The sequence below is a fragment of the Artibeus jamaicensis genome, unplaced genomic scaffold (genome assembly GCF_021234435.1).
Source record: "Artibeus jamaicensis isolate MK-2021 breed Jamaican fruit bat unplaced genomic scaffold, CSHL_Jam_final contig_497, whole genome shotgun sequence".
Taxonomy (NCBI): domain Eukaryota; kingdom Metazoa; phylum Chordata; class Mammalia; order Chiroptera; family Phyllostomidae; genus Artibeus; species Artibeus jamaicensis.
Genome location: NW_026521863.1, coordinates 10,989,469 through 11,012,886, shown reverse-complemented (window position 1 = coordinate 11,012,886; position 23,418 = coordinate 10,989,469). Strand labels below are relative to the sequence as shown.

General features: G+C 46.2%; 1 protein-coding gene across 2 annotated transcripts in view; it reads left to right on the top strand.

Annotated features, from left to right (window-relative positions):
- Positions 1 to 16,312, top strand: part of AKAP12 (A-kinase anchoring protein 12) — an 83,540-nt gene extending 67,228 nt beyond the window's left edge. For both annotated transcript variants that reach the window (XM_037156819.2, XM_037156820.2), the window contains 2 exons: positions 7,980 to 12,972; positions 13,596 to 16,312. In XM_037156819.2, coding sequence (XP_037012714.2) covers positions 7,980 to 12,964 — 4,985 coding nt within the window. In that variant the 3' untranslated portion in view covers positions 12,965 to 12,972; positions 13,596 to 16,312. The remainder of the gene's footprint in view (positions 1 to 7,979; positions 12,973 to 13,595) is intronic.
- Positions 16,313 to 23,418: the final 7,106 nt, after the last annotated feature.

The following is a 23,418-nucleotide window of genomic DNA, read 5'->3' as shown; positions in this document are numbered from 1 at the left end:
TAGAATGCGGAGAATTCCTGGAGACATTCCAAGGCAGTGCTGCAACTCGTAGGGGAAAGTTAACCAGTTCCAGATGTCGCCGCGAGCTGGCCCCGTGTGCTTGGGGATCGGGGAGTGCTGGGATTTAGTATACTATTTAGCATGCCAAACTTAAAAATCAAAGGAGTGAGAGAACACATTTTTCAAAAAACGAAGAAAATTAAATGAGTGAAAGCATCTTGTATGTACATGATTTTAAAATCATTTCTTGCTTCCAAGTGGTGTTTTCAACATGCCGACATAAGCAGGCCTATTAGAGTCTTTTCCCAGAGAAAGGAAGTCCAGGTATACGGGTTCAGTGAAGATGTTCACTTAAGAAGCAGATCTTTAAATAAATAATTTTTTTAATTAAAAAAGTTTTGCCTTGGCTGGTGTGGCTCAGTGGATTGAGTGTGGGCTGTGAACCAAAGGGTCACTGGTTTGATTCCCACTCAGGGCACCTGAGAGGCAACTGCACGTTGATGTTTCTCTCCCTCTTGCTCCCTTTTTCCCCTCTCTAAATATAAATAAATAATACGATGTTTCCACTAACGGCTGATGTGGAAAAACGTCGCACAAACCATGTACCAGGCAGGACTGTGTTGGGCGTGGTGCCCATGAGTGTGGACTGTTGCGAGGACCGTAGTATTATATTTCTCACCTTTTTAAGTGGCTGTGGGCTGGAAAGAGGACCAGGGACTGACAGGGACGGTGTGGATGAAGGTGGAGTGACGTTATCTGCCAGCTCTGCCTCCTGAAGGGTTTTCCGTTGACACACCGACCGAATCCCTTACCAAAACTTGCATCTTTGGTGCCCGGTGAGGATGCGGAGTTTCCAGCCAGACCCCAGCATTGCAGATGAGCACCACGTTTGTATTCGGGGGCGTCTGAGAGCCCCCGAGGGACCTGCTCCATGAATAGCAGGTTCTGCAGAACCACCAGATTAGTGATGATCATGTGTTGTGTCGGAAAGGCCCACTCTAAAGAAATAGTTGTTTCTGCAGGACTTTAGGGTGCCGAGAAAGCGCACCCCTAAGTCAGCAATGCTTAGAGTCAAGCTTTGTGACTCTCTTCCTCCTATTTAACAGGACAAATCTAAGGCACATAACAATTCTGCAGGGAGCCAATGTGTCAAATGAGAGCAGAGAGAGTTTGAAGCCATTTAAAAGTACATTTAGTAATAAAACGTTTGTAAGTGTGGTTATGAAGGGATTCTGCTGTGCCGACTCCGGGCAGGGCACCACTGGCCTGTCTTTCCTGGGAAAAAGTTATTCCCAGCCTCTTGTCCCTCACCTACTGCCTTGACTCCTGGTAGCCAAACCCGTTGGCTTGGTTTTCTCCTACTTGTGCCCCTGCCTGTTCTTTTTACCTCCATTTGCTCACCCAGCTATGATCTGTACTCACTCAGAACCAGTGTGCAGACAACACATAAAAATGCCTTAAAGAAAGACTCCTGCTAACCGTAGACTTGAACATGGGTGGGACAGTCTGAGGTTGCCTGGAGACCTCTGCCTTCGGCCAGCACCTGGGAAATGGGAGCGATTTGGTGTGTACCTGGGTGGGAAAGTGAGGAGGGAACTTGAACACAGAGAAGAGGGCTGCAGCTACATCTGACTGGCACTCGGTGCAAAATGGGCTACGGAATCTAGATCATGACAGGGTGCGGAGAGAGGCGAGAGGGGTGTCTGTGCCCTGTTTTTCCCCCCTTGTTTTTCCCCCTTGAAATGTTTATACTGGAAGACAGAGGTAAAGATATGTGCACTAGGGCACTCGACTTTCAGAGTTTGAAAGGACACTCAAACTTTATGTCTTGGTGGATCGTCCTGAAGGTCTAGGAACTTGCGGGCTTCCCTCTGGGAGAGCCGAAAGCTGTTCGATGCTGCCCTCTTCTGTTCGAGGTCATTCAAGGGTCTGGACAAGGGTTTTATCCACGTGAATGTTTGGGACACGGTGTGACAGTGAAAAATTGGACCAATGCAGATTGTTTAACAATAAGGGAATGTAAAAATTATGCAGCTATTCAGTTATAGAAATAACTGAGATATAGAAATAACTGTGATATAGAAATTATATCAGTTTCTAAGTCTATTGGAAAACTTAGAAGGGAATTCAAATATGAATAGTGATTATCTCTGGACATTGTCTTTATGGATGTTACTCCCTTTTTCTGTATTTTTTTCCTGCCCTTGAGCGGAGGCCCACTCTTTGACCTCCCCACAGCTCAGGGAGAGCCCTGTTGGGGCCGCTGTTGGCCCCTGTCTCAGACCTTCCCACGGGACGCGCGGCAGAGTCGAATGCACTCAGTTCACAGCCCCACGGATGAGCTTCCCTCCACCCTTCCTTTTCCTGTATTTTAAAATCTCCTATAATTTACACAGGTTATTTTTTGGAATTGGTAAAAAGAGTTTAAACAGTTCTATTTTCAAGAAAACACTGAAGAAAAAAGAAGTGTACTTTTTGTTTTATTATTATTATAGATGTCCGACTGGTAGTTCATCCTCCTTGCAAGTCTTTGTAGGACGAACTGGAGGTGACCTTGCAGGCGAGGACACTAAGAACAGAAAGTTCAAGAAGTTTGGTCTGAGGGTCCTGTTCTGAGAGGTGGTGCGGCTGAAATGGAAACACCAGTCTGTCTCCAGAACGTCCACCCTTCAGTCTTTTCCCCTCTGCCTGAATTCTGTCCTTTTGGTGGGAGGCGGGTAAGGGGAGAGTAGTTTTTCTATTACTCAGGACATTGACAACATTTGTTCTATGTTCTACAATGGGCGGCAAAGGTCCAATGACCTCTGAAATTGGGCAGGGCGAATCATTGCCCTCTCCAGTTTTGTTTCCTATAGTTTTATTATCTGTATGTACTTGTTTACTCTTCTGAGCAATTTTTTAAAAAAAACAGTAACTTCAAACTTACAGAAAGTTGCAGGCATAGAAACAGTCCAGGGAATATCCAGATGCAGCTATTGGAAACACTTACCTCATTGGCTTCGCCATTACTCTCTATGCTGGAGAAGAAAACAAAGCCCACAATCAGCATGAGACGACATTTTCTGAACCATGGGGGGTGAGGCATACACACTGTGCTCCTTGACCTCCCCAGTTTTTCCTAAGAACAGAGATATTCCCACAATGCAGTTATCCGTGTTGTAAATTTCTTTCACAATACTTTAATTTTTTAAAGATTTTATTTATTTATCTTTAGAGGGGAAGGGAAGGAGAGAGGGAGAGAAACATCAATGTGTGGTTGCCTCTCGTGCATCCTCTGCTGGGAACTGGTCTGCAACCCAGGCACGTGCCCTGACTGGGAATTGAACTGGTGACCTGACCCTTTGGTTTGCAGGCCCGCACTCAATCCACTGAGCTACACCAGCCAGGGTCACAATGCTTTAAAATAACCTACTATCCTTATTTCAGTTTTACCACTTAATCTAATAATGCCTTTTTTAACATTCCCCCTTGCACTACGAGATCCATCCTTGGGTCAGGTACGATATGTTATATTCTTTAGCATCTTTTAATCTGAAACATTTCCATAGCATTTATCCTTTAGAACATTGACTGTTCAAAGCTTATAGTGTTCTCCCCATTTCCACACATTTCTTATCTGGTTCAATTCCGGTTATGCGTTCTCAGCCACGGATCGGTCCTGTTCAGGGTATGCACCCAAGGCCGGTCTGTCTGTCATAGGTCGATGCTGAATTCTTGTTTTTCTTTCTTCCCCTACATAAGTAGGTTTCCTCCGCCCTTTCTGCTATTAAGCACGTAAACATCCTGTCCCTGCCTTCGGCCGTCTTCCCATTTATATCCGTTGATTGTCCCCCTACGTGGTCTCTACCATGATGGATGCAGGAATGACGGTCAGGTGGTCTTTTGAATCTGTGAGCGGGCGGGTAGGATATATGTCTTGTCTTCCTTTCCTGTTTTCTTTCCCTCTTTCCTCTTTAAAAGCACGACTACAACCATGAAAAAAAACACCCCAGCGTTTTATACTGAAGTGGAATTGAAGTTGCTGTCACATTGGACAGTTTTCCCATTGAGGTGTGGGAGTTGACATGTCCAAATAGTTTTTCTTGTCTTAAGTGGCACTTATAAACTATAAGAAGTTATAATGATTTACGGAAAATTAGAATTTTAACACTTTGAAAAATAGGGGATTAATTTTTATTTTAGTTCACAGGCCTGTGCTCAATCCACTGAGCTACACCAGCCAGGGCTAATTTTTATTTTAAATGATAAGCTTTGTATTTTGCTCTTCTGTCAGTCTTTGGCTCTCTGGAGATGTCACACACCGACTGTATGACACTGTCATACACTATGACAATGTCATATGGCCATTAAAAAAAAACCAGACTTTATTTTTTAACTAGTTGTAGGTTCACAGCAAGAACGAGCAGAGATTACAGACAGTTCCTCTGTGTCCCTGCCTCTCCCACTACTGCGCCCCCACCAGAGTGGTACAGTGATTACCGTGGATGAGCCCACACTGGCAGGTCAGCATCACCCACAGTCCACAGCTTACCCCAGAGATCACTGTTGGCGCCGCACGTTCTGTGGGTTTCACAGTAGCACACAGTGGTTTTGCTTCCCTGAATGATCCTCTGTGCTCTGCCTGTTCACCTTTCCTCCTTCCTTCCTCCCCACTGATCTTTTTTGCTGTCTCCATCATTTTTCCCTTTTTCCAGAATGTCGTGTACTTGGAATCACATAGCATGTAACCTTTTCAGATGGGCTCTTATATAATATACATCTTAAGGTTTCTTCATATCTTTACATGGCTCGATAGCTCTTTTTTCATAATTTAGTAATATACCATTATCTGGATATACCACAATTTATCCACCTAATGAAGGGCTTCTTGGTTGCTTCCAAGTTTTTGCAGTTACAAATAAAGCTGCTATAATCATCTGTGTGCATTTTTGTGTAGGCATAAGTTTTCAACTAATTTAGGTAAATACCAAGAAGTATCATGGCTGAATCTAGTGAGAAGAGTGTGTTTGGTTTTATAAAAAACTGCCAAACTGTCTTCTAAAATGGCTGTACCATTCCGCACTCCTCACAGATAACAATTTTTGAGTCAGTTTAGCCCCCCCTAAACCAATTGGAGAGACCATTATAGCTCAACCTTCAAACTCTAAAGCTGCACAGCTACACATGGTGACTTTGTAACGGGAACGTGAGCAAGGTCCCGGTTTTGTGCTAATACTCAAGAAATTAAAGCTCTTGCAACCTAGCAAAAGCACGCGCAGGTTCCTGCTGTGAATTGCGGGTTCGGGTGACTATTACTGAAGGTGAACTTACAGCTCTGAGAGGAGAGGGTTTGGGCACGTGCTCCATCAATGCTCCGATTAACACGGTGCAGCTGAGAGAGGGCGGCAGTTCCGGAGCCCAGTGGCAGTGAGGTTTAGTGGCAATGTGGCGGCCCTTTAGGCGGGTCTGGCTGCCAGCCTCCAGCATGCTTGGGTTTGAAAAGGGACCCCACTTGGGGGGATGCACAGGGCCACCTGGAGGCTTCACCTTGTAAGCTTGCTTGGGGTTGCGCCCTCTGTGACGTACCTTTGGTGACCCCTAGGGGGCGTTCCCATCAGCAGCGCAGCCCACCGGCCAGGGCCGCCAGTCTCCACCCAGCGATGGGGCCGCAGTGGGGAGAAGGTTGGGCCTCTGAGGCCTCTGTAGGGCGCCCCCTGCCCGGCAGCACACACCATGCCCTGGTGGAGTAACCTCTGCTGTGAGTAGTGTCCCCGCCCCGCTATCAGCAGTTCACCTTGGGGACCTCGCGAGCCGGGCAGCTTTGAGGGCCACTGACTGACTGTTGGTTGGTTAGTGGTGGAAGCAGGGGTAGAACAGGCCACAAGTCTCAAAAAATTGCTAGGCTTTAGCAAGGGCCATAAAGATGCTTTCACTAGAGAGCCTGGAGGTGAGCAAAATGGGTGCTGCAGGACAAGATGGAGGCAGCATTGTTATTCTGGATGCAGCGTAGGGGAAGAGCAGCCAAATAACGAGTAGAAACTAGGTTTCGGTTTCAGTGCGGCTTCCAAAATGAGTGGGTAGCCTCGTGATCACACGTGGTTTGCGGCAGGATACCTGCCTGTAATGTGCATGTGTGTGCTCATAGCTGGCTTTTATGTCACAACCTAATTTAAGCCTTGGCTTCCAGTCTAGGTAGTTTAGAAGGCTACCCTCTATCCTCTGCAAGCATTAAACATGTGTGACAGCTTCCTAGTGTGATCAAAGTGGCATTTTAGGAAGCACGGCGTCTCTGTAAGGTCCGCACAGGTCCCGCGGGTGCAGAAGGCAAGTGGAGCTGAAATCAGGGCTGAGTTCGTTTTGTCCAGTTTTTGCGCAAAGCACGACGGCGCCGTCTGGGTCCGCGGGGGCCCGTCTGGAAGAGCGTTCTGCCAAGAGCAGCTCCTGTGATTACTTAAGTCAAGGGAGGCCACAGACCAGTTGACAGGATTTAAAAATTTTCTGTGATCCTATATACCATTAAAAAAAAACAAAACCCATGTATTCAGCCCATATATCACTATATAAAGAGAATAGCTGAATCTTGCTAAGCGATAACGCACTCTCAGTGGCTGTTCTGTTCTGCCAGTTGGCAGTTGTTCAGCTTTGTGTCCCTAGTTCTGACTGTAAACGTCGCAGTCATCCCAGAATGTAAGAAAAAGTGTGCGAATTGAAACACAGACTCAGGTACCGGGGAAGGAAGAAGGAGGGGCTGGCGGTGCGGGGGAGGGGGATGGTGTGATTCTGTCCCTACATCTTCCAATGAATTCTAGAAAGGTTAGTTAATGACTGTTTTCACCTCAGCTTGCTGGCAGGAAATTTATGTTTGTGTTCATGACTAGTGAAATTGTAATAGAATAGGGCTTGTTTGGGGCTTCCACTTCTCTCTCTAGTGTACTTCCAATATCATCCACCTTTTTAAAAAAAAGCCATACCTCCTGCGTTGCCTGAGAAGTGTTTGTGGTCATTCTCGCATGAGTATTTTTATGATCTGGTGAAATTTGTGAGCGTGCTGCAGGCCATGGAAATGTATTTAAAGTAATCTGTAATTCCTGATGCAGTAGAATGACTATAAAGATCAAAATGGAAATTATATCTAAAAGTATGAATTGGCATTTCTTCATAAGGACATATTTCCTGCTCCTGTTTACTTTTTTTAGTATCAGTCTTGATGCGTGGATTTATTTATTTTTAATTTAGTGCATTATAACCCATCACTGTCACTATTCTTTTTTGCACGTCAAAGTTTGGCCAGATGGAGCCCCTTCAAGCTGGCGCCTGTGTCCTTTTGATAAGCCCCCTCAGCTTCTGAGCATCTCTTTCCTGTTATGCTAAAGTGTTCTCTGTACTTCTCTTGACGCATCCCTCACTGTCCAGTGTCTTTTGGGGACATGTTAGAGACCAGACTAGTGATTACACCAAATGCCCTTCCTTTACATTTGTCTAGATATACTTATTTGTGTCATTATTCGCTTATTTCTCCAACCCTGTATTTTCTATAAAGTGGAAGCTGTGTCTACACTTGATCTTAGCCAAAAGGCCAAGAAGCGATGGAAGCTGTATCTAAAACTGGATGGAGTCTAGATTACAGATGTGATATGTGATGATTCCACTTTGCATTGCAACGTGCTTCACTATCTGGTGGACCTGCCCCTTGTGATGCTGTGGCTACTTATTTGTTATATATAACCAATTTTTTAATAGTTGATATTGTTAACTTTACTGGGAACAGAAAGAGCACAGTAGTACCTTGGAACCTGGGTTTTTTTTAAGGTCATTTGAAAGGGGTAGACATTGCCTGATCTATTGACAGTCACAAATACTGGTGAGACCCTTACCTGACCTGGAATTGCCTGACATTAAAGAAAGTAGTAATCGGTTGTGTTTTTAAAATATTTGGTTTTCTTGAATCATAATAATTTTATCCTCTCTTCTCCCCCACCCTTCTCTTTTTCTGTTAATAGTTGGACAGAGAGACTCTGAAGATGTGAACGAAAGAGACTCAGATAAAGAGATGGCTGCCAACTCAGCAGTTGTTCAGGACATCACGAAGGAAGGGCAGGAGGAAATGCCCGAAATCATCGAGCAGATTCCTTCTTCAGAAAGCAATTTGGAAGAGCTAGCACAGCCTGCTGAGTCCCAGACTAATGATGTTGGGTTTAAGAAGGTGTTTAAGTTCGTTGGCTTTAAATTCACTGTGAAAAAGGATAAGAGCGAGAAGTCTGATACTGTCCAACTGCTCACTGTCAGAAAAGAGGAAGGGGAAGGAGCAGAAGGATCAGATGGGGCCGGCGACCACCAGGAGCCCAAGCCCGAGACTGGAGAAGCAACACCCAAGGAAAGTGAACTGAAACAATCGACGGAGAAGCCGGGCGAGACCATGAAGCACGAGCTGAGCCACACAGAAATTTCCCTTCAGGCCGAGCCTGATCAAGCAGCAGAGGAAGGCAGAGATGGAGAAGAAAAGCAAGAAAAAGAACCAGCCAAATCTCCAGACTCTCCAACTAGTCCAGTGGCCAGCGAAACAGCATCGCCCTTTAAAAAATTCTTCACTCAAGGTTGGGCTGGCTGGCGCAAAAAGACCAGCTTCCGGAAGCCAAAGGAGGACGAGCTGGAAGCTTCAGAGAAGAAGAAGGAACAAGAGCCAGAAAGAGTAGACACAGAAGAAAATGAAAAGATGGAAGATACTTCCGAGAAACTGGCTGCTTCTGAACAACCACACCCACAGGGGACCACAGAGAGTGCCAGCGATGCCAGATTATCAGCTGAGTATGAAAAAGTGGAGCTACCCTCTGAAGGTCAAGTGCAGGGATCTCCTGACGAGAAACCTGCCCCGTTAGCAACAGAAATATTTGATGAAAAAGTGGAGATTGTTGCAGAAGTCCACGTCAGCACTACAGAGAAGAAAACGGAGGAGCAGAAAGCCGAGGCAGGAGGAACAGAAGAGTCCTTGCCATCTGAAAAACTGCTTGAAATGAATGCTGAGCCTCAGGCAGCTGAGCCTCAGGCAGCTGAACCTCCGGAAGAGCCAGCGAAGACCGAAGGAGCGTGTGCCCCCGGAGGGGACCACACCCAGCCACCGGACGCAAGTCCTGGTGAGAAACCGTCTGCACACCCTGAAGGCATCGTGGGTGAGGCGGAAATGCTGGCATCGCAGGAGAGAGTTAAGGTGCAAGGAAGCCCTTTAAAGAAGCTTTTCACGAGCACTGGCTTAAAAAAGCTTTCTGGAAAGAAACAGAAAGTGAAGAGAGGAGGAGGAGGAGATGAAGAGTCCGGGGAGCACCATCCAGTCGTAGCAGATTCTCCAGACAGTACAGATGAACAAAAGGGCGAGAGCTCTGCCTCGTCCCCTGAAGAACCTGAGGAGATCACGTGTCTGGAGAAGGGGGTAGCGGATGCACATCAGGACGGGGAAGTCGAGGAAGGAACTGCTTCCGACGGAGAGAAGAAGAGAGAAGGTGTGACTCCCTGGGCGTCTTTCAAAAAGATGGTGACACCCAAGAAACGTGTTAGGAGGCTTTCGGAAAGCGATAAGGAAGATGAATTGGATAAGGTGAAGAGTGCCACCCTGTCTTCCACGGAGAGCGCGGCGTCCGAGGTGCACGAGGAGGCGAAAGGCCACGGAGAAGAGCCCAGGCCGGAGGAACCAAAGCGCAGGGTCGACACTTCAGTGTCTTGGGAAGCTTTGATTTGTGTGGGGTCATCCAAGAAAAGAGCAAGAAAAGCGTCATCTTCTGATGAGGAAGGGGGGCCAAAAGCAATGGCAGGAGAAAGCCAAAAACCAGATGACACGGGAAAAGACAAAGAAGCGGGACCAGACACTGTCCCTGCTGGTTCCCATGAGCATGACCAAGGGCAGGGAAGCTCCTCACCTGAGCAGGTGGGAAGCCCCTCCGAAGGGGAGGGGGTTTCCACCTGGGAGTCATTTAAAAGATTAGTCACCTCAAGAAAAAAATCGAAGTCAAAACTGGAAGAGAAAGCTGAAGACTCGGTAACTGGGGCTGGTCTGGAGCATTCAGCTGCAGATGTTGAAACTGGGAAAGAGGAGTCTTGGGTTTCAATTAAGAAATTTATTCCTGGGCGAAGGAAGAAAAGGTCAGATGGGAAACAAGACCAAACTGCTACTGAAGACACAGGGCCGGCAGAAGCCCACGAAGATGATGCTGACGTCCCAGCTGTGGTCCCTCTGTCTGAGTACGATGCCGTGGAGAGGGAGAAGATGGAAGCACAGGAGGCCCTGAAGAGCGAGGAGAAGCCGGAGGCAAAGGGAGAGGTGTATGTGTCGGAGGAGCTCAGCAAGAGTCTGGTGCACACAGTAACCGTGGCTGTGGTGGATGGGGCCAGGGCCGTCACCAGCATCGAAGAAAGGTCACCTTCCTGGATCTCCGCCTCAGTGACTGAGCCTCTCGAACGATCAGAAGATGGAAACAAGTCACCAAGTGGAGAGGCATTTGAAAGAGAGGCCATGGCAGAGGAAAGCCCCCTTGTTACCAAGGCTCTGCCCGAGAGCCAAGATGCCACCGATGACACAATCATCAGTGAGATGGAATTGACTTCTGAAGCGGTGACAGCTGCTGAAACCACGGGGGCATTTTGTGCTGAAGAAGCAACGGAAGCCTCTGCTGCTGAAGAGACCACCGACATGGTTTCGGCCGTTTCCCAGTTAACCGAGTCTCCGGACACCACAGAGGAAGCCACGCCCGTTCAGGAGGTGGAAGGCGGTGTGCCAGACACAGAAGACCAGGACAGGCGAACCCAGGAGGTCCTGCAGGCAGTTGCCGAAAAAGTCAGAGCAGAGTCGCAGCTGCCTGGTACCGCGGGACTGGAAGACGCCGTTCAGACAACGCGGAGAGTGGAATCAGAAATACCAGAGGAGGTGGAGGAAGGAGAAGGGGGTTCTCAAGTGCCAGATCTGAAGAACGAGATGGATGTAGTGTTGAAAGGACAGGTCGAAGAAACAGAAACTGAGAATTTGACACAAGGGAAGGGAGATGCACAGGCCACTCCAGAACACTTCACAGAGAGTGTCGAGCCCAGTGAGCTTATAACAACCACCTGTCAAGCTGAAACCTTGGTTGGGGTAAAATCAGAGATTACACTGGAACAGGCTGCTGCCCCTGACTCAGCTGAAACTCTTACAGACAGTGAGACCAATGGAAGCACCCCAGTAGCAGATTGTGAAGCTCCCCATATCACACAGCAAGACAAAGTCATGGACATCCACGCAAATAATGAGGTTGCATCTGGCACAGGATCCCAGGTCACAGAAGCAGAGGCAGTTCCTGCACTGAAAGAGGTGCCTCCAGCACCCTCTGATTTTCAATCACAGGAGGAACGTAAAGAACATTCAGAAATGGAAGAGGTTCTAGAACACACAGATAAAGAGGTATCCATGGAAACTGTACCCATTCCTTCAAAGATGGAGGTGATTCAAGAGGCCGGCCAGTTTGCTCATGATGAAATCAAAGACATACCATTTGTTGAAGGACTTGGAGTGTCTGCAGACCCAGAAATAACAGTCAGTCCGAAAAAGGTCAGTGAAGTTGTCCTTCAAGGTGAAATTACTAAAGAAGCTGAATTTCAAAAGAATGATAATATTGAACTCCAGAGTCACACTCAGCTTCTTCCAACCCCAGTGAGAGACGAGATGGTAGTTCAAGTAGAAAGGGAGGAAACGGAAGCAAAGCCAGCTCCAGTGAGTGAAGAGAAACTTGCGCCCAAACCAGCTGAAGTGCTCAGTGAACAGCTGGTCCAGACAGTGCAGGTGACTGTCGTAGATGGGGAAAAGGAAGTTATCAGTTGTGAAGAAAGTTCTGCTTCTTGGCTAGTTCAGGGGGAAGCAGTCTGCACAGAAATTCAAGTTCAAAGCTCTGAGACAGCATTACCTCTAACAGTTGCAACAGCGGAGGAAAAGGTCTTAGGAGAAACTGTCAAGATTTTAAAAACACCTGGATCTCTGGAGTCTGCAGAAGCACATTTGGAGCAGGAAACAGAGTCCTCTGAAAAAGAAGACTTCATTGTTCAGCCAGGGGAAGATGCAGTGCCCACAGGGAATGAGTCTCAGGCAGAATCAGTACCAGTGGTAGTACCTGCTACCCCTGAAAAAGGCATCAATGCTGACCTGGAAGCAGATAAAACCACATCACAGAAAGGGAGGTCAGATGAAGACTACGAGCAGGTTAGCTGTCAGGAAGCCAGAGTGAGCGAAACAAGAGAGGAAGGTTCAAAGGCTGAAAAGGAGATTTTGCAACTTAAGACCGAGAGCCGTAAACTTGTACAAAACGTAATTCAGACAGCCGTTGACCGGTTAGTAAGTACGGAAGACACAGCCGTCGATTGCCAGACACTGGCTTGGCTGATGCAAGCTGACAACCTGGAAGCTGAACAGAAAGTTGAAAAAGAAGAAAGGGAGCTTCAGATCTCCGTAGAGGGTGAGACACAAACTACCACAGCCAAAGAGGAGTCCACACTGCCCACTGTGGAACAGACATGCTCTGATGTTTCCAAAGATGTGAATGCAGCTTCCCAAGAGGTCATGACTTTTGAGGTTGAACGTTCCAGTGTTAATGATCAGCAGCTTGAAGAGGTAATTCTCTTAACCCAGGAAAAGAGAGAAGCAACTGGAACCCAGTCTTTGCAGGAAGACGGCGATCGAGTCGGGTTAGGAGAAAGAATAGAGAAGCCTCTGTCCGAGTCCCAAGAAGATCAGAAAGATGATGCTGTCGATTACCCTGAGAACCACACCTCAGCCCTGGAAGACACTGAAGCCTCGGGAGGCTTAACCAAAGAATCCGCGGATGCAAATGGGCCAAAACTAAAAGAGAAGGAAGTGGAATTTCAGGATGAAAACGGGCAGAGCAAGTCAGAAAAAGAGATTGAAACACAAACCCAGGAGGAGACACACCAACAAGAGAGGCAGCCAGCAGCCCCAGAGCTTACAGAATCCTAAAACGTCATGTGAGTAAGCTTCCTTTTCTTCTAAAATAATTTTTTCCTCATTAAGGCCATTTGATGGCAGATTTGTTGTAAATGAAGCAAGAGTTCAAATAATTATGATTTTATGCAGAACTATCAACCAGAATAGATTTGGGTTAGTTTCTTTTTTCCCCTCTCATTGAAATGCCATTCAGTTATATTGACGTTGTGAAAATGTTGATTTCATTTTACCCCCAATGTGACTGCTTTTGAAGAAAAGAAAAGCCCGCCTTGTGCACAAGTGTGCATTTGTGTGCGTGTTTGGCTAAAGATCCAAGAAATATGCTGTGCTCAGCCCCATACCGACTAGTCAGCTGAATTTTTTAGTAAGAAAAGTGAATTTTGTTTTCAGCAGTAGTAACAAACCATAAAAAATAAATCCCAGTGCACGTGATGAGCCTGACCCTGTGAACCACAGGCACAGGTGGTGAGGTCGCAGAGCATGTGCCTCGGACCCTTACCCTCCTGCTTTCCTGCAGAACAAAAGGGCAGTGTCGGGGGCCTCCAGTGACTGCAGCTCCCGGCACAGCCGTTCTGCGGTGAAGTGGAGGAGGAGGGAGGAAAAGGGCACTTTACTCACTTTTGAACCGTTCTTTCCCCTCTAGATACCCTCGTGTATTTGCAAGACCACAACGTGAAGAACAAGCGGTAGAAGAAAGTGAATGCTGCTGATAAGACTGCAGACCAATATTTCAGATCTTTGACAACTGAAGAACAGGCCCATCGACCGATCTCATTCCTAGGGAACCCCGACAATCCTGAGGTCTCATCGGGAGCTACAGCCGGTTCACAGTTCCTCTTTTCAAGACCATCCTATCGGTTTTCCCTTGATTCCATGTAGTGTCTCTCATTTAATGTCCTGCGTCCTAAACCTGGAACTGGAGTTGGAAATACCTAGTTCCACTTCTCAAACTGGAGTATCATTCTCTATGTATTTATATGTATGTTTTAAGTAATCCTCCTCCTGTATCTATTGTATATTTTTTCTTAATGTTTGAGGAAATGTGCCAGTATAGTACATTTCTTTTGTATCACACAGTCCATGACGGGGCATGTGGCCATAGTGGAGCTTTGGGAAGCTTCTTTATGACCTGTGAAAACAGCTTCCTAGAAATAACATTCCTGATCAGATGCTACAACAGTTCTTACTATAAAATTCACTAAGGATTAGGTCCATGATTAGTATTACTCTGAGACTGGTCACTTCCCTACTATGCACAAAGCTTTTTTTTTTTTAAACTTACAGAATGTTCCATTGTTACTGTGAAATTTTTCTTTCTGACCCAGTGGAAGTTGCAAGTTTTTTTTTTTTTTTCCCAGTTGCACATTAAGTCTTTTCTCCTAATTGTTATGGTTGTTTGGACAGATGAGTGTGCTTAATCCTGACGCAAAGTAGTGATCTGTTTTTCATACTGTTCAGAATGGACTTGTTTAAGTTTTTGATTCTATACTCGTAGATGCTGGAACCCATTTACACACAGCATGAAGCAACTCTGGTTCTTTACAACTGGTATTTTGATTGACGCTGGGTGGTGTCTGTGCCATATCTGTGCCCGCTCTTTTAAGACAATGTTGCATTATGTTCATTTCCAGAAATTGTGATTTGACAGCTGATTTAAATAAAATATGTGCTTCACCTAGATTTGCTAGTTTTCTTAGCTACTAGGAAGCCTGGGGCATAGGTTTACCACATTCTGAAAGCAGTGTAAGCTGGAAATGTCTCGTGCAGTCTATGTACGATGTTACTACTTTGTACCAGTCTGAGCTGATGTTCAGAGGAAGTCAGCAGATAGTTGTCTGCCGGGACATACACGGGCTTTTCGGAGGGACGGTGCTGTTACAATGCTGCCATCTGGTGGTGTCTTCCTGAAAAGGTCAGCTTTCTGCATTGGTATTTGTTAAAGACTGTTTCTAGAAAGAAATTTTAAGAAGGCTTAACAGTAAAAATGCCATGCCTGAGAAGTGATCTATCTTGGGATTTTTTTTAATGTTAAAGCAATTCATGATTCTTGCTAATATATAAAGGATTCCATCAAACCGTTGCCACACAAAGAACAGTCACCTGTCTACCATAAAATTCCACTTTTTTCACATGTAAACTGGCCTGGCATATATATTTTGTACAAAGTTTACTCAAACTCAGTACTCCAGTTTGAGGACTTAATTTCAATGGCCAATTAGTGGTTTTAAAGCATAACATTCTAGGAAGTTTAGAGTGGTCTTACCAGAAAGAACATTTGCTGTTAAAACCAGAGAGTAGTTTCTGTTGTACCGACAACCCTGACGACCACAAAAGTTGGCTGCAGTGGAGAGATCTCCTCACTGTGCAGAGGACCTTGTGGTTGGAGAGCAGGGGATTTCCTTTTAGGAGCTACTCTGGTGCATAACAGCCACCTGTCCTTAATGGTTAAACTTCCAAAACCCCAAATTAAGAAAAAAAATCCTTTGATCTAAATAGCTTCCATCACGACCTTGAGACTTTAAAGAAGAGTGCTAGCATCAATTTTTGAAGATCAACCAAAAAGTATTGGAGATGACAGCAGTTTGTAAGGGGTGCATGATAACTCCACTACTGACTTCCTCTCTGGCAGGTGGAAACCTTGTGCTATTTTGAACAGATTAAAGATTTTTTGTAGAATGTGGTAAACAGATACCCTTTTTCTGTTCATTTGTTTAATTTCCATCCTGCCACTTCATCCCATTTGACTGACATGTGGCCGACCAGGTCATCCCCAGAGCTGGTCTTCTCTGTGACTGTGCCTCTTGCACTAATTAATACCCGGATGTGCCCTGGATTACTTCTGTAATTCCTTCTGTGCCAGCTCCGTACCTCCGTCCGTTAGCAACACTGTCCTATCAACAAGAGGAATGGTATTAACAGTAGCATGAAATACAGGTCTGTATTATCATTCTAAAGCTACTGTTAACTTCATGAAGTTCGTAATAATCACATAAACTGCAGAAATTGGAGCAAGTGCCTAAATTTTGCTGTTTTTGGCATTACTGTGGAACCACGTACAATAGAAAGCAATGCAAGACTTGTAACCTCTTGCCACTTCTTGTAATTTGAGGACTGTAAAATGTTCCCCTTCAGGTTATTTTGCTAATGGTACCCACAAGTTGCCTCTCGGTACACATGTACTTTGTTCCAAAATTTTTCTTTGGTATTTGGAGCTACAGAAAGTCAAGGGCTGGAAATTTTAGCATTCAGTGTAAGCTTCAAGCTTAGCAGTTTTCTTTAACCTGAGACAATATTTGATTCCTAGGTCTGTTTGGAGGCAGATTTTCATTTATCTAAATAAAATGCAACCTAATCAAATACCATGGATTTTCTTTCTGTAATTTCTCCTTAATTCAGTTTTGATTGCTTTTCTCCTTCCTGCTGTGATATTTGTCACCCGTTTAACTTCGACTTTTTTAATAACGTAGCCATCCCTTTGTGACACTGTCCACAGAGCATCATGGGAGTTGGGAGTGTATTTGGGGTATGTGTGAATTCACAAAAATCTCTATCACTGATTCCTAATGTTTTCAGATCAGGGACCCCTCTAATTGGAATCTTACTAAACCTCTGGCTGGCCTCCAAAACCCAAAATGAACACAGTGTCATATACTGTCTTTGGATAATTGCACAGACTTACTCTGAAGTCCCCACCAGCAACAGAACTTGTTACCCAACTCTACCAGAAAGGAAATGGAGCCCTGGCTGGCGTGGCTCAGTGGATTGAGCACTGGCCTGAGAACCAAAGGGTCACTGGTGCAATTCCCAGTCAGGGCACATGCCTGGGTTGTGGGCCAGGTCCCCATTAGGGGGTGTGCGAGGGGCAACCAAATAGTGATGTTTCTCTCCCTCTCCACCTGCTTTCCCTCTGTCTAAACATAATTAAAATCTTTAAAAAAGGAAATGGATGTGATCCAAGGATTCCAAGTATCCAAGGAGTAAGAGGTTGGAACCTGCACACAACCAGTGTGTCCAGTAACTTCCCGTTCATGGGACTTCATTTCCAGTGTGATTCCGGAAGTGCATCTGCTGGACAACCTTGCATTTCTGTTTAAATGCATTTTCTCTTCGCCAAATTCCTTACCATCTCCAGCCTTGGTCACTGGAATAAGGAAAATGATCTGGGGCCTCCTTTTATTTATGCGACAGTTGAAATTTAGATCACCTCCTTTTAAGTGGTAACACGGGTTTTGGCTAAGGTTGGCATGGTGGTCAAGATAATGCTTTTTTTTTTTTTAATGGGACAGCTTAGAAATCAAACCCATTTCTTGGTATTGAAATGTAACGGGCATCCTTACAGTATTCTACTCTGTAATCTCATAAAACTGCAAACTTTTGCATTGCCTAATGACATTAAAATTTTTAACCCCAGAGAAGAGTTGCGTCTGACCTCTAAAGACAGGGGTGTCAAACTAATTTTCACCGAGAGCCTTCAAAGGGCAGAATGTAATTTCAACTTCTTAACAGTCAAGGAGTAGTTACATCTACACAGTCCTGAAATTATTTTGGCCTGTAATGAGTCTGACACACCTGTCTTAAGAAAAGCTTTGCTCTAACACTCCTATTTGGAGACCAGAGGTAAAGTAACAGTTTCTAACTGATTGAAGTAGGACCCAGTGTGTTACTTCCCTACAACAGGATATGGAGCATCAAAGCCTAGTTCTAACTGGACCCTGTGTTTTTCCTTATATTCTAATACAAACAATTCAGCTTAATTAATGAGCACAGAGGCAATACCATAAATTAGGCTAATTTAAAAACCACATTGTGTTTGATCCTGTTAATCCCTGTTAGCTTTAAAAGCTCCCCTAATACCTGGGAAAGTGGGGGTGGGGTTGCCTCAACACAATCAGGACTCTTTAAAAGGCTTTACAGAAATGATTCCACAGGGTTGGCCCTCGGCTATTGTAAGGAATGGGATTGTTCCTAAGGGCCATTAAAATAGTTTAGTACGGAAGTGATGCTATCCAGTCTAGATACTGATTCCCAAGGCAGTGTTGGGGGGTGGGCTGTGGTTTGTGAGTTTTTGGTTATCACAATGGCTAGGTGGTAGGGAGAGATCTGATCAGATCGCTGGGGAGGAATAGGAAGGGGCGGTAGTAGGAGGTTGCCCAGGGCAATGATAAATGGTCTAGTTTGCGATTGGCTGAGAAGTGGAATGCCTGCAGAGCGCATGGAATTATGGGTGAGAAGATTTGAAATAAAAGAAGGGCTCTGGCTCTCGGGCTGTCTTCTGCCCTTGGGACGCCTGGGTGATCATGCTGCAGCTGCCTGTTTCTCAACAGACGGTAATCTGGGTATATTTTGGATGGGAAAAGAAACTCGGGGGCACAGCCTTGGATTGGGCTGGCCTGGTAGAGGGTGGCAGGGTTATTCTTTGGATGTTCTAGGAGGGGACAAGGTTTGTGGCAGGTGCCTGCCATTCTTCCAACATTGTATAGCTTTTGTTTCTTATTTTTTAGTTTGTAAACTAACTATGGAAATAAGATAATTATAAACAGGGGGAATTGATAGGAGAACCCAGGTGTTAAAGATATTAGCCTTAATTGATAGGCTTAAGTGGCATGCTTGTGGAAAGCTGTTACTCCAAAGTTGTGTAACTTTTGCATACAGACTCTTGTCTTATCACCACATCTTTGCCTCATCTCTGGCATTTTGCCTAGAGGGTGGTGGCAGGCGGCGGGACCCCCCACTTGCAGCTGGGTAATATAAGTTGTTACTGGAAATTGATGAGTGGGGGTTACAGGTACTCGTGATCCTGCAAGGCCCAGGACAACCCCTTTTAAGAAGGGTTTCGATCTTAAATGCCAAGGCAGCTAGAGATTTTCTTCCAGCTTTCGGAGAATTAAAGGCTGGAGGTGGGAGGAGACTAGCTACCAAGTTGTCATGTAATCCAGACAGGAGCTGATATAGGCCTGTATTGAAGTAGAGGCAGTTTGCAGAAATGTAGGTGTGACCAAGAGACCGTGGGAGGTGTAATCAACAGGACGGGAGACCTGACCGGCTGTTCTGGGAGCAGCGTGGGGTGAAGAAGGAAGTTTCTGGATTGTCAGCCTAGATGTGGGGTCGTGTCCTGACATGGGTGGAGGTGGTAAGGTAATATTAGTTTTGGAAACGTTCCCTCTGAGAGACAAGCTCTCTCAGGATAAATGCTGAAAGGGCAGCTGGGTGGATGGGTCTGACAAACAGACAAGAGTTCAGGACAGACAGATGTCAATGGCTCTTCTGTGCTTCCTCCGTCCTGGAGACGCCGAGGGAAAAATACCCCGCGGCAGACCCTTGCAACGTTGCTTATAATCTCACGCACAGGCTTCGGGGGCTGGGAAAGCCGAGGCTTTAGAGTTCGCCCTGTCACAGCAGTTCCATTTCAGAATGTGTAACCACCCAGGCTGGTGTGGGGCGAATGTTGTCCCGGGAACCAAAAGGTTGCTGGTTCCATTCCCAGTCAGGGCACATGCCTGGGTTATGGGCCAGCTCCTTGGTGGATTGATGTTTCTCTCCCCTCCTCCCTTCCCCTCTCTCTAGAAATGAATAAATAAAATCTTTAAAAAAATAGAATGTGTAACCAAGTACTTCACAAGATTTTTCCTGTTGTGAAAGTGCTTTACAAACTGGGAAGCAAAATGCACTGAAATGCTTTAATACGAGTAGAAGAGAAACTTCAATAACGTTGTTCGCCAGAAGCAACGTTGTAGCTGCCGATGATTGCTGTGTCCTTGACTATTTTGGTGGAATCAGAATAATGACATTGATCTTCCTAACATTTTATAAATGTTCTTTTTTAGAGAGGGAACACCCGCTTTGTCCATCTGCATTTCTTTGTCCTCCCTCTCTCCCTGGTGCCTTTTCAGGGTCTGTGGCTAGCACACCCCCCGAAACACGTGAAGGGGGCAATGTGAGGTGGGGCCCGGTGGGAGGGGCCAGCCTGCTCTCCTCTGGCCCCTCCCGAAGCTTCTCAGACCGTGTTGCGCAGGCGCTTGTTCTCTTGGACTGGCTGCCCTCTGTCCTCCGAGCAGGGGCATCTCTAACTGAAAAGATAAAAGAATCCTTTAAAATTTTTTTTATTGTTCAATGGCAGTTGTCCCCACTGATAAAAGAATTCTTTAGTCCATCTATTTTTTTTTTTTGCTAACCACAAAAATTTAAACAGCAGCTAAGAAGGATTTCTGAGGCAGTGTGCTAGTAGCAGAAAGGGTCCAGGATGGGAGACCTGGGCTCTGTATTTACCACTAAGTCATTTTATGACCTTGGCTGATGGTCTAACACCGTTCCGTCTCTTTGTCCTGACCCTTCTTCTCTTACAGTAAAGAGGCCCATTGAGGTGGCCTCCTCAAAAACTAGGTAAGGAGCCAGGGGTGGGCCAGAAAAAAAAGAAAAAAACAAACAAACTAGGGTATTCAGTGACTCCTGTGCTCACAGGTTAGCAAGGGCATTGGGAGCGAAACGGCGATCGGGATGAATGCTCTGACAGGCGTCCGGCGGCACCTTGCGGGCACCTCAGTAAGACAGCCTGCCTCGAATCAAGGAGCTGGCTAAGAATGGCACATTGATGGCCCCTGGTTATTATAATTCGGAGAAAAGTAGAACGAAGAAAGGGCAGTAATACTATAGCAGAAATTACATAGTGGCACTGGTCCTCAAAACGTGGCTCCTGGCATCATCATCATCATCTGGGAACCTGTTCAAAGTGCAGATTCTTAGGCCCACCCTGGACTGACTGCATTAGACCCTCTGGGGGCAGGGCCTGGGATCTGTTCTACCAAGCGCTGCAGGAGATTCCACTGAACCGATGTTTCAGGACCACTGTGGTAACGGACTGCAACCGGGATTTACATTAATTGCCTCAATAATGGAACAAATGGGTTGACAGTTTGACAAAGCTCTCCTCTTCCTGACCTCCCCCCTCCCACCCCGTGACCCCCCTGTTTCTACCCCCACAGAAAGGTTTGTACATTTGGGAAAGTATCTGAGCCACATGGGAGTTTGCATCCTGGCTGCACTGCGTTTGAATCCATGGGAGCGTTGGCTGGGTAACCTCAGAAAAACTACCTAACTTCTCTGGGCCTCAGTTTCCCCACAGGATGGTAACCATGGGGTCATGGGTGATAACACATGTCTGACAGGACTGGTGGGAGGAGTCAGTGTTGGCACCCAGCACACAGACACCCAACGCAGGACCTCACTTGCTCCCCCTTCAGCTGACAATGAATTCTTTCCAAGGAGCAATCTTCGTGACCACCAGGGAGTTTGGGCAGGGCGGGCATTACACATTTTCCAGAGAATGCAAGAGCTCAATTCAAGAATGTAATAACCAACTTTTTGTTTTTATCCTCACCCGAGGACAGGCTCGGCAATTTTTTTAGGGAGGGGAAAAGAGGAAGAGAGAGGGGGAGGGAGGCAGAGGGAGAGACAAATCTGCTGGCTGCCTCTTGTACACACACTGATGAGGGCGCGAACCTAGTCATGTGCCTGGACTGGGAATTGAACCCACAACCTTTTGGTTTATGGGATGCTGCTCCAACCAAATAAGCTACATCAGCCAGGGAAATACCCACTTTTTATGTTCAAAAATATTTTGGTCTTTCCCAAGGAGAATGAAATGACACAATAGCATTTCATCCTGGTCCATATTTTTTTTTGTTTGTTTTTTGCACTAAAGATTCTTGATCTAATTTTTATTTTATTTAGAGCTGTTAATAGTTTAGTTGATATTCCGGTAAGGAGCAAGTTTTAGAGGAGGCAGACTAACTGATGTCTCTTAAGATCATTAACTTTTTATTCACTTAAAATTTTTATGCCTAAATCTTGTTTAACTGCAAATAATTTGTTGTGGACTAAAATGGACGACTGAAACAAAGCAAAATGCACCTGAAGTATTTTGAGGGCTATGAGAATTGTCATGAAAATGCAGTCAACCTGGAGAACAAGTTACAATCCATTACATTCCCCATGCAAAACACCGTCTTAGAATTCATTCCCCGTGAATTCCTGAAGACAGGGCTCCAGGGCCCCCACCAACCCCCCAGCCAAATTGCAGGAGGTGTCCTCTGCACATACACTATGCCCCCACCCATCCCTCTGAGTGCCTGCATCTTTTTAACATAGCAATTTGGTGTTTTACCTGAACCGCGAGGCCAGAGCCTGACATTCTGAACTGAAGGGATCAGTGTGAATGCCTCTACTCTTTCCCTTTCTTACAAGGGGAAATAGCAAAACACAGTGGTGCCCAGTTCCTATGGCTTTCACAAGGTGTGTCTGCCGTACCTTCTTGTGTCGTTATCCAGAGCTGGCCTTATTTACCAGTGTTACTGAAAAACTCTACGGTACACTACATCCCTCCAGTACAAAACAAGTCGACGTTTTGGCAATACTGTTGAGTGAGTGCGGCACCATCTATCATCTCCCCTGGGGAAGGAGAAGCGGTGGAACCGGGGGCATTAGTAAAGGCTGGCTCAAGAATGACAGCTCTAAGGCTCAGGTGTTTGCTTGTACCGTCCACTGAAGCCTCTAAATCTTGTTTCAACTGGTGGTATGAGAAACTCAGAACAAATGGAAAATGTGTAACCTCTTGGGGTTAATTAAATAGGCACAAAGCATCCCAGGATAGGCTGGGTGGGCGTCTCTCTGTACCCCACTCTTTTGGGAGGAGCTGGCGTTTTGCAGGAGCCACAGCGGAGGTGTGTGAAGGCTGGCACTGAGGCCCCTGCACCACACACATAACGAGTAGCTGAACACAATGCCTGTTCCCCCCTTGACTGAGTTGCTGGAACTGCACGGGGGCGGGGGGCAGGCTGGCATCTTGCTCTGACCCCCCGTCTCTCCCACCAGATCTCTCATGGTCCCCATCGCTTCCTACTCTTCAAGACCCTGTCCCTCGGCTGCAATCCGTGTCCCTGCAAGGTGGCCTGCGGGTGGCAAGGATGGCTGGGGGGGCGGGACCCGATTTCCCTTTCACAGACATTCAGAGAATGAACTTGGCACAAAACTTGCATCTAAGTTGGGAGATGTGAATGTAGGTTCTTGTTTTTAATGAGAAGACAGTTGAAACCACTCAGTATTGGATAATCTAGGTTTATGTAGCACGAGTGTGTGTCATCTTCAGGCAAACACCCCTCGGCCTCTTCTTCTTCCCTGTAAAAGAAAACTGGGTGGCACCGCCTCCAGACCATTCCTGGTCACACTTTGGCTGTTCACGGCATCTCGGCATAGAGCTCACGCATTTCAGTCACAGCATGTCACGGCCCGATGCAGTTATCAACGTCTTCCTTTTGCAAACGTGGAGAATGCCATTCAGGTCAGGAAACCACCCAGTTCTGCAGCCGGAGAGGAGGTAGGGCCGGAGAACGGCTCCGTGGGCCATGCTCTCCACTTCCCCTCCTTGCGTCCTGTTGGGTTGACAAAGGAATGCACAGATACAAACCATATAC